A 12,253-nucleotide genomic window follows, 5' to 3' on the forward strand; every position below is an offset into this window, starting at 1 on the left:
AAAAGCTTGCAATTTTAAAATGCAGCATTCGTGAAATATTAACAATTCACAACAGAAGGCTCCAAGAAATCCTCCTATATATTCATTTACCATTAAAAATTCAACATCTTGAATTTACATTTACTTTACAAATGTACCTATTTTTTTCCTCTCTAAGTTTCAAAATTGGAAAAGGGGATAAGGAATTAGGACTTTATAGAGGAGAAAAAAAAAAAAAGAAAACTCCTTTTTACTCAACCACAGAACTGTTCAAAATGTCTGTTTAAAAAATGAGCTCAAACATTTTGGGTACCACCCTGTCCTTTTAATCTTCTTTTCTACTTCTACAGAACCACATCAGAAGATTTTTCTCAGTCTTCAGAAAAAGCTTGCAATAAAGTGACATTTGGCATTTGGATAAATGCCAACAAGTGTGGAAGATTTCACATCGGTTTCAGATTTCACAGCTAAAAGATTATTTTTGCTGAAGAACGGGAAGATATTTCTACCTGCACATCAGCATTTGCCCTTCTAAGCAGGGCCATCAACCTACTCCTTAAAAAAAAAAAAAAAAGGTGCCTAAATAAGTTCCTACAGCAAGTATTATATCAGTGGTTTCGAAGTGTTTTCTAAGAAACACCAATTATCAAATTAGTTCCTCGAGCTTGCCCACACTTATTTGTGTGTCTTGTATAAAGTAGTAAGGATCACTATTCCCATTTTACAGACAGTAAGACTGAAGGGGAATGATCAAGCAGTGACTACTTTAAAAGGCATTGAGTTTTGGAGGTGTAAGAATGGGGAAGAGATGTGGTCTTGGAGGAGAAAAGGAAAGGCCCTTGAGACAGTACACTGCAGCAGACATTGCTCTATTCTCTGAAGGCTCCACTGAATAATGCTGAAAAGGACCGTGTGGTCATAGCCCCTGGCCAGACCTCCTCCTTCCTCTTGGAGATTTTGTAGTGCCCCGAAACGATCTGTCCTTGCATTCATGTAGTGTAAGGCACATCCAGGCTGCAAAAATACAGGAGGATGCTGGGAAGAAGGTCCTTTGTGTCAATTACAGTACGAATCAGTATTTAAAGGCAATTCCCACTGTAGTGACTACGTTCCCTCTTCCCTCCTGCAGAGTAACTGTTTACATTTTTCCTCCCTCTCCTGTTAACAACCCCTTGGCAGCACAGGGTTTGGTCTTAAATTCTGAATACTGTGATTTTACAGACAACACAAAGGAATCAGAAATAGCCTGGTTAGCCAGATTTATTAGATTGCTTTGGTTTTGGAGACTCAAGGATGAAAGCCAAGTATGTTTCCATTGGTGGGAAGTGGTGAATACACATCCTTTGTTTTCCCATGCTAATCACTTCTATCTATTTGGCAGCTGTAAAAGCAAGCTTGGCTGAATTTAACACTGAACCAAGAGCACCACTGTTGGCTGCTTTGTTGTCAAAAAGATAAGGTATTTATAACTGCTGCCATTTACTACTGTCATAAGTAATGAAAGAAGAGAAATAAAACCTTAATATTGACAGGAGGCAAATACTGAAATCCTTTAGACCAAAATTAAAATTGAGAGCAGGTCATTTAACAAATAAATGAGAGAAGAACCTCACCTTTGCATTTTTTGCCATAAAAGCAAAAGTCCTAACAGAGCTGGGTAAAGACTATTAAATAACATCTTCAGCGTACAAAAATCTGGCCAATTCATCTGAATGAATATATGACAGATTAAGTGCTTTTTCCTCAAGAGCTAGGAAACTGCCTGGTTCAGTGCCTGGAGCACTTGACGGAGGTGCAGAAGCTGGCACTCTGGTCCTGGCTTTCAATGTTATTTGCTTTATGGTCCCTGGCCAAGCACGTGCCTGTGCCTCAGTTTCCAGACATCCAAAACAGAAAACATTTTCAGCTCTCACAGGAGAGCTATGAGGATATCTACTTGTAAAACACTACCCCCTCCTCCCAAAGCCCTACTTAAAAAGAGAGACTTATGTTCACTGTTTAATGAATTCGTACTTCATAAAAGTTTCTCACTGCACTGTACACTCACATGCCACTTCTGAGATCAGAGCCTTTTCAAACAAGTCCTTCTTCACTTTTGCAGCAACACATATCCTAATCCAATCCTATAGCTCCACCACATCTCCAGACAAAACATACTATTTGACTTTTGTAAAAGAACACATAAAGATAAATTTTCTCATATTCTTGTTTTTCAAAGTAGTATCTTTACAATTTGTTGCTGACAAAACTTCAGAGCCAAATAAACAGGATCAAATAGCCAAAGCCATATCATGCCTGTGCTAAAGAATGCAAATCTTATTTATCCAGAACTATTTTAAAACAGGCAGAGCTCCATCATGTTTATCACAGAAAGATTACTGGCAGAGCAGGTTAACAACAGAAATAGATTAAAACCAATTATACATTGTGACTAAAACAATCAATTGGTGAAACTGTTCATGTTTCCTGAAGACAAGAAATACAGGACACAATAAAAAAAGGTCACCCCTCAAAGACTTTCTGCTTATAAGCCATTAACATTACTATAACTCATTAGGGAATAGATAGAAGTTTTACAGTCGGGACAAATGGATCTCAAAAGCATTATTTCAGCAAAGATGGTATCATTCAGAGTATTTGCAGTTTTTAAAATGGGTACAGAAGAATGAGAGATAATTTGCAAGTAAGTAATTAAAATGTGTTATCTGAAAAATTTCATGCCTGTTTTTGATCTGCAAAGTTCCCTACTGGAAAAATTACTCAGGACATCAAAAAGGAATTAGCAGCAGGGTACAAAATACCAAAAGCTACATAAATGACATATTTCATCTGAAGGTGCTTATGTAGTGTTACAGGGTTCTAGAAATAGTGAACACTAATTGATGCTAAAAAATAATAATCTTTAGAGATATTAACATTATATAATTATGATTTAAGCAATGCATTTGTTTTATTTACATAGAGATTTAATCCAAAGACACAGAGAAATGACCAACTATTAAGTAACTGTCATCTGAAAATTGGTACCTAGCCAGTTATTTGCTGATCAGCCTAAACAACATTCTGATAACGAAGATGTAAGTTATTTTATTTTGGCAAAATATTGCAAGATGGCAAAGGGATAATTGGCTGTAACTGAAGACATTTGGGCAAGTACGTTGATACTAGTGTGGGTACACTGATTACTAGTACAGGTAGATATGCTCCTCCTGCCATAAAGAACAGTAACATTTTATCTTTTCTCTTCTGTTTAGTAAATATCCAGCTGCTAAGATTATTTAAGAAATACCAAGCACGCATGTGTGCAAGCCATGAACAGTTACCTCTGCTTACTTGAGAGGGTCCACATTAGCAGCTCTTCCAGCTGCTTGTACAGAATGCAGACATGCACTCCAAGTACATGATCTGAGATCAGCTCTGGGGACCCTTTTGACGTTTTGGTCCCAGCTCTTCTCCCTGCAGGCAATTTCTGACCTTCCTACTCCTAACAAATGGGAGTGACCAGAAGGTTACTACTCCTGGCATCCCCTTGAAGCAAACACTCACAAAATGCCTCTGGAATTTAAAGTTGCAATAGAAAACTGGATTACTCGGCCCTCAACGCTAGCAGTAAGCAACATACCACTGCATGCAGTATGAGTTGGAGCTCACTACCTGCTGCACTGATTTTTTCTAACACTGATCCTAACAATCAATTTTAGGTATCAGAGTCTCTGTGTACCTGGGATTTCTTGCTAGCACATACACAAATTAGAACCCGAACACCCATAATTCCATCAGAAATAGCTTTAAGGAAGGCAAATGCTGCAAGCCTGAACATGCATCAGTATCAGGGCTGACTGCAGTATTTTGCAGGGGCACAGATGCGATAAGCCTGAATTTAGTTCATGCTCCATTACATCTAAAAAATAAAACAAACTTTTTCCAACTCAGATGAATCCATCTTTACACTTTCTACAGCATGCATGTTTACGCTCACGCTCATTAAATAAAAAGGATAACTGTCTCATTCATCTAAACAGAAAGTGAAGAATATTTTCAGCTTAATTGGCCTAAAAAGTAAGTCTTTGTATTTTCTCTGGACTGCCTGGAGTTTAGTAACACTGGAACATGAAAGCTCGTTGAAGACAAGAATACATACAAAAGATGAGTAAGAGCTGAAAGTCATTTTCTCACATAAAAGCAAGATTCCACTAATCAGAGTTAATTGTCCATTATGCAGACTCTTACAGGACCTGCCTAGTGAGAAATCCCAAAATGGCAATTACTGCTGTTAGGCTGAGCAGTCCCTCCCCACTTCTAGGCCACATCCAGCAGTAGCTGAGACTCAGCTACAGCCAAGATCAGCGTTTCCAGCTGAGGGCAAAATGATGTGGAGTGGGGTCTGGGACATATAAAGCTCAGGCTGCAGGAGACAAAAATGTGTGCAGTTATGGGAGAAGAAAATGGGTCTGGGGTCTGTGTTTGAGGGGAGAGTGTATATCATAGGAGGTGAGGATGTAGGATTACAATAGCGTAATCCTTCACAATCAAAAAAAATTTTCTCCTAGAAGACAAAAAAAAAAAAATCACTGTCTTGTGTTCAAGATCACACTGCATATCTGGGTAGACAGAACGGACAGCACATTGCTACAGTGCATACTAAATTCACAGATTCTAAAAAAAAAAAAAAAGTTACGTACTGTTGTGCAAATTAAGACAAAATGTATCATATTCTGTCAGCACTGAGCCAAATTTTGCAGCACTTATATTTTAACCAAAACCTCGTATTATGTGTCTTGGTATTGCCCATTTTTTAGCTACTGAACTCCTAGACTGTATGTAAATATATATGCATGCACGTTTTGTTTTTCTAGTAAGATATCTATAGGCATGGGTAAGAAGAGAACAGTATTAGTGCCAAGATACAGCACACAGAGCTAAAAAAAACCCTAAAACATCTGTGACTCTGCAGAGACAAATTTATCCTGAGGAATGTATGGTTTTTAGTTGCTAGGAAAACTGTAAAGTAACAGCAGTATACATAACCATGTATTTTATTACTAGCTGAAAATACTACGGTCTTGAGGAAACCACTGCAACTCATGTAAAATGTTGTCTGAATCAAGATCACAGGATCTGGCTTATGGATGAGCAGTCCCCAGCCATGGTCTGTGAAATCACTACCAGTCTGCGCGTGGTCTGTGCAAACACACCGGGCTGTATTCTCTGCAGGGGTTACTGTACTTCAATGTCAGTACATTTGTCCAGGATGAAATCTGAGGGCTGATGATGGTATCTGAATACAAAAAATAGAGCAACACTGCTACAGATCAAAGGGTTAATTACCAATCAGTTTGGAGGGAAACACAATAGTCTTTTTAAAGACTATTAAATGATGCTATTGTTAAACTAGCACCATCCTGACTTTGGTATTGAAAATTCACTCTGAAAGCTCTGGAGGAGACAAAAATTACAAAGCAAATAATTCAGCCTTTAATATTGTAGAGGTTTGTAGTTGTTGTAGTTTTTGGCAGTAATGAGGGAAAATACTTTCTAAAAGTACTACTGATTTTCAGCTCAACACTTCCTTGAATGTGTCAATTTAAAGACAAAAAGGGCAATGTTTATGTCCAATTTTTAAAAATTATAATAATATGCAGTGATTGGAAATCTGATTGTTCCAAAATTAGATCTAAGATAGACTATCAGTAACAGGAAGAAGTACAAGTAGAGCCAATTTTCATTTAACCATAATCACAGAGCACAAGCTCAATAAATATTCTTTTCATGCAATGCCATTTGCACTACCTTACAAAATACGAAGCCATTCCAGGGACTAAAACTGGAAAATTAGCTGCTAGTGGCATGCTGTATTTCCAAGTACAACATGGCTTACTGTACTGTAGCGTTAGCCAAAGTTTGAGGCCTCAACAAGGTAGTAATAAAATTCACTATAATGTCAGTTCAGAGCTTTTAATTTAAAAAAAAAAAACAAACAATCTCAGTTCTACAGTTTCAATTTTATCAAAATAACTGATCAGGAAAAAAACATGCTTTACCATACTTTACTGACTATATCAGTGAAATACATGTTTAGATGTCTTTGAATTTGCTCCATTTAGCAATGCAGCTATCTGAAATCACTCTGAAAGGCTTAAGTTGTTTGTACACCTAAGTATTTACTTTTAAAATTTGCCTTTTAGGAAAAATTGTTTTTTTCTGCCTGTAACACTAATGAGAAAAACCCATCACAAAATGGATGGGTGTCAGCAGAAGAGATATGCTGGTCTGTTAACCTGGTATTTTGAGTACCAAATATCAGCAATAACAGAGAGAAAAGATTTGAGGTGATTTTACAGGAACCGTACCATTTGCCAGCACAATGCTATCCGCTCTCTAACTGGAGCCAGAATGTTTCAGGACATCACGTATAGCCTGACGAGCAATGCATTCTGCATGGTTAGTATTGCACGTTTGTACAAGGAGGGCAGGAAAATTGAGAATTCACTTGATTAAAAAGCTCTGTTCTTCAAATGAATGTGCCTCAATTCTTGGTGCTTCTCTGGATGGTGTCTGGTCTTTCTTCACTACCTTGAAATTCCCGCATACACTAGCACAACCTAGTGCTTGACTGCTGCAATAACATGCTGAGCAGGGAAAGTCAGTCATTACACCACCTACCTCCACCAGGTTTTTAGAAACAGCTGCAAACCCTTCTTATATTCAAAGCCCTCAAATCCTTGTATTAGAAAAGAAGTTGCTGAGACTAATTAACAGCACAAACACACTGCTTAATTGTTTCCTCCTTGATTAGAGGCAGAGTCATAACAAGGAATTTAAACGGCAGAGGAAGCAGTCTTAAGACGATGGGGTGTTTCTGACCAGTTGTGCCTTTTAACCAGATTCTCTATTTCTCTTGCAATGAGAAAACAGAAAACCCTGCTGTGCCCTCACTGAGGACAGACACCAACTAACATATCTTAAATCAAGTCAGCTACCTTCAGAAAACTGTTACCAGCAGAGACAGCATATAACCAGCTAAGAGATTAAGGAAGAGAGCACAACTTTGAATGCCTTACCCAGAAAGGAAGACAGACTCTGGAGTTCATTACTCTTTGTGGGAGAAAAGGTCATTACAGCAGGATCATGTAAGTAAGGTCCTGAAGAGCAAACATTGCAGGTTCTTTCCTCTCAAAGGGGAAGAAAGCTCTCTACCAGAGAGAATGAAATGGAATGAAATCTCTAGTGAGGTCTTTTATACAAATAACCACCTCCATCCCACAGAATGGAAATGATTAAATCCTTTAGTTTTTCGTTTATTTAACAACAGAACAGTGTTGAAATTATCTTGGTTATGAACCAAAGGGTAGTTCAAAGTTTCCTTGCAGGCATTACTATTTTAAGCACTTTAACAAAAAGTGCATTATATAGTAATTGCACACCATATGCTTTCTGTGTTTTGGTGTGAAGAGGCTGCCAGATGGGCTTTGACACTTCTATCTTGAAGTGTCTGAATGGAAAAGATTAGAAGAAAGAAGTGGCGCCAGGATCACACTAAACAATTCTGTTTCTTATTTTGTAAAGTACGCGGCAAATGCAGAGCTGGCAAGTTCTTTACCAGATGACATAGATATTAACAAAGTAGAAGTTGTACAGCATGCTCAAGAAACTAAGGTATCACAGTGCAATCTGAGTTCTGATAAGCCATAAAACGTGGTAAATTTGTAACCTAAACTAGTGCTTGGCTCTTCACTCTCATCCTTCTGCCATTATGGAGAAGGAAGTGACTTGGGAATAATTCTCTTGCTTATCTTACAGACTGATTAAGAGAAAAAGGACAGAGAGGATGATACCTAAAACCAAAGGCACCTCCTAGTATCCATAAAAAATGGAATAGTCAAAAAGCTCATTTAAACCATGTAACTATTTCAACCTTTGCAGCAGTGCTATATTCAAGCTCACAGAACAAGCTGGCACGGGAAAGCGAATATTTGGGTATACCTTCTACAAAACAGCCAGGCACTACAGGAGACCGAGAGATTTTGTAGCCAGAATTTTCTGCATTATGACCCAACATCATTTAGTACTTCACTCCTGGAGACCCCATATGGGGGAGCAGATGCGGTCAAGGTGATAACAGAGCTCTCCTGCCTTTTTGTAAGAGTTAATCCTGAGGTCCTGGTCAAATTCTACCAGAAAGAAACTTAGAAATGAGCTTTAAAACAAAAAAAAAACCCTTTGACTTTTAATGGGACTCTTACACATAACTCATTCAGTTACTTCTGGAAAATCCTGTTCTGTCTTTCTAATTTGCACTGGCTTTTTGCTGTGATATAGTATTCCTCTGGCGCTTTCCTAAACTGCTGCCATGTACAGACTGAACAAGCTTATTTCACTTCACACAGGATGACTGTTTCACATTACCAGAAACGAAGGATGCTCACTACTTACTCAAGAACTAGTTTGCTGCCAATTTTAAGACACTCTCATTTCCATACTATCAGCTCTTTACAGTAAACAGAGTGTTTTCTCCATGCTTCAACACCTCCATGTCAGAAAATAATTAAGATACCTTGCCCACTACATAAATTAGTATCCTGCTATATAAAATGAGCTACAGGAGGACTAAACACTGATACACTGACCTGGCAACTTTCGTTCTACAAAAGAAAGCACTGCAAGTGAAGTTACAATACCCATGACAAAGCTTCCAAGTACTAGCACCCCTGTGTCTGCAATGACAGCAATACTGTGATCAGAGCTGCTGATATACTGGATGTGAGCATAATTGTTTGTAGAAAGGAGGCACTGAAAGTCAACAAAATAGCTGACAATCTGCTTTCTACTCAACTTACTATCCTTTGGACAGGGTAAAAACTTGCCTTGTAGCACTGCACTCTCCAGATGCTCTCACTTTGCATTTCTTTTTGTGACACAACCAAATTATTAGTAAGAGCCTCCTTCCCAGAGCATGAACTCCTTGGGAGTCCTTCCAGCAGGGAAGAAAAATGCAGTCAGTGTCTATACAGCATAAAACTACTCCTTTGTGGTGAAGAGGGAGTCATTTAGGAACAACTAAATCTTTGGGTTTTCTGCTTTAAAAATCAGATGACTGATTAGAGCTATCCAAGCAAGTAGTCAATTGATTTAATTTCTTTTGGGTCTGATTATTTACAGCAGGCTTCACTCACACTCTGGAGAGAGGTTTGAGAGGATCATGTGTTTCAAGCACTGTCAACAGGCGTTCAGACCACTGCCAAAGAGGAAAAATGCCCTTTGAGTCTTCTTGTAACTGTGAAGGAAGTCTTTTATTTTCTATGCAGGACTTTACAAAATAAGAAGAATGAACTGTAAGTTCAGCTTTCTTAGAAACTGCAGGGCGGGGGGGCAAAAAGTTGATTAACACAATATTTAGGTAACTGAAATGTATATCTCAGAAATCCCAGTGAACATAAATATCAGTGGACAAACAGCACAAAAAAAGAGGATGAACATCTTAAGTTTGCTAAATGCCAGTTGCAGAGCATAACCCTGAGAGATGATCTGTTGCAGCTGGGGCTCACAGATTCACACAAAACTTGACTTCAGAATAACATTCTTTCCCATCCATCTATATTAGGATTTTATTTACTTATTACCTCCCTGCAATACAGCCTCTTAGGTATGAATGCATTTTTGCTTAAGGAAGTTCATAAAAATAAGGCTGATAATAAACCAAGATTGGGTTGGGGTTTTTTTGCTGTTCTCTTACTGTGTTCAAAACCCATTTACAACTTACAACTTCTTCCTCAGAAAACATTTTAGGAACTCTGCTTTGTGCTTGGACCAGGTGAAACCATGCTAAAAAACAAAATACTGACAAGAATCTGTTTGAGAAATACATTGGTAAACACAGGCCCACTTAAGGAAATACTCATCCATGTAGGCACTAACAAGTGAAGGAAAAGATGTTTGGATGAGTATTTAAATAATAGCACAAAATACTTAAAATACCTTGATCAAAACCAGACAGATTATCATACTGTGTACACAGGGATCAGTTTTTCAACATTGTCATGAGTTTATATTTTTATTCAAAGACACATTTCTACTTACTTGGTTAGCTTATGGCCTTTCATTGCTATGAGGAAATCTCTCACAGTCTCAGGACTCTGGTATCTACAGGGTGTTTTTGAAATGTACTTCAGTGTCTGCAATGGATAGAAAGAAAGGATACATTATTTCACAGTTACTATTTGCTTTACCACTTGTGTATGAAACAAGCCCATTTTGAAAAGTCTCCTCAGTACTACTCAGAAAAAATGGAAAAGTCAATTCAGGTTTTGGGGTTTGGCTTTTTACTTTTTTTTTTTTTTTTTTTTTTTTAACAGTGGGAAGTGCTGTCACAGGTGACACAGATCACTCACATTTTTCTGTCTTCAGTAACACTATACTGGTATTTGCTGAGGGAGTAAGAAACAGGCAACACGTAACTACAACTTTATGTAATGGAAATTACATTAGTACTTATCCAGAAAGTCCCAGTGAATTAATTCCATAAAGACATGACCCACTCAGCTCATTACACACCCAGGTGAGAATTACAGCTTTGACTATTCCCCTCTGTGGCTTTGGACAGCCATTTATCTGATCTGTTCAAAGCCCAAAGTCACATGTTGAAGAGTACAGGAAAGGAGTTGAGTTGAGTTTTAGCTCTGTCTACTAAAAAGACACATGATGTTTGTGAAAGACATTTGCTTTCTTGGTTTGAAATAATCTCAGGTGATGCTAAGACTGTGATCAAGACATACTTACAGCTGTGCTGAATAGTATCACTCAGATGTAGTTTTCCTTTTAAAACCAACAAACATTTAGATTCAAAGCTAGGTTAAAAAGGTACCAAGATATGGAGTTTGGTTTTTTTTTTTGTAGTGTTTATTTTTTGTTATGTTGTTTTGTTTTTTAAAAGCAGTAACACTTCGAGAAGTTGAATACTATTCTTCAAACCATGTTACCTTCTGCCAAGTTTTTGTGTGCTCAGTGCCAGGGATACTCTCACTGCCAATCCATAAATAACTCATTAAGCTCTCCAATCTATGGTTGTTTTCACCCTTATATGCATATTTGGCAATGCTTTCTTGAAGTTCATAGAAGCAGGTTAGGTGGGTTGTCATGAAAATCTGCAAGAATACTGTAGTATTAGAAATGTTTATCTGACTTAAGACAATTTATCTTTGCTCCATTTTTTACATGTAACACCTACCAACCTCAGCTAACTTTTGCAGCAGATGTGACATCTGCTTGCTTTATTTCTTTCCACTGGAAGTAGCTTAGAATCTTCCTGAATGTTGCTTGTTGCTTCGATTAGACCCAAAAATGAAGAGTTGGAAATAATGACCATCAATGAAAAAGTCAAGGAAATCCTTGCATTGTCTGCATTGTGTGCATCAGCAACTGAAGGATTTAAAAGAGTATTGTCAATGCTTGTTTTAAATTAAGGAAGAAAATCTTCATCTGTTGATACTGCATAGTTACACATAAGGCTTAAAAGTATCAATACAACTGACTCATGATGCACTAACTGGATTGCAAATACAGACACACATGTGGTAGGATACCACATGCACATATCATCTATAATAATAATAAAAACCCATAAAATTCTGTATGATACTCTCTCAAGTTTCTTTCTCAGAAAATCTTTAAACTGAATATTTATATTTAAAAAGTCAGAAGCCAAAAAAGCTGAACCAGTATTCACAGAGCAGAAAACAACAGATACTGGGAACAAACAGACTACAAGATCGGTATGGCAAATAAGAAAATATGCAAATATATTTCCAGTGTATTTCCATTAAAATCTGTTATTTAAAAATGCTAGGTAAAGGAAAACAGACTTCAACAAGACAGCATAATTCATCCTACTTAACAGATACAGTGCTGATGAAATATGAATCACTGCTATTCTTAAGGACCAGTTTCATTGGACTACTGAGAAATATATTTAAAAGCACAATAGGGTGTTAGATAACCCTCCTTTCTGTAAGCCCTGTCTGACCTTTTCAGATAAAATGAAGTTCTTATTCACCAATAATGACTGAAATGAAATCACAATATTGTCATGTAATAAAATTATTTAATAGGAGTAATTTCTTTTCCGGTTTAGTCTTTTTTTGGCAGTTTCAAATCAATTAAAACACCAGGCATGCAGCAAAACATAGCTCCAGGTTAGCAAGCTTTATCTAGTTACTTCAGTACCAATGGATACAAGCCTGCACGGAGCTCATGAAGACATACTCAGCATGAACAAAGA

General features: G+C 37.5%; 1 protein-coding gene across 3 annotated transcripts in view; it reads right to left on the minus strand.

The window, feature by feature from the left end:
• The window catches only part of CRCP (CGRP receptor component), a 34,002-nt gene that overhangs the window by 13,509 nt on the left and 8,240 nt on the right, over nt 1-12,253 (minus strand). For all 3 annotated transcript variants that reach the window (XM_052804853.1, XM_052804854.1, XM_052804855.1), the window contains exon 4: nt 10,057-10,151. In XM_052804853.1, the coding sequence (XP_052660813.1) occupies nt 10,057-10,151 (95 nt within the window). The remainder of the gene's footprint in view (nt 1-10,056; nt 10,152-12,253) is intronic.

Source organism: Harpia harpyja, chromosome 12 (assembly GCF_026419915.1).
Source record: "Harpia harpyja isolate bHarHar1 chromosome 12, bHarHar1 primary haplotype, whole genome shotgun sequence".
Classification (NCBI taxonomy): Eukaryota; Metazoa; Chordata; class Aves; order Accipitriformes; family Accipitridae; genus Harpia; species Harpia harpyja.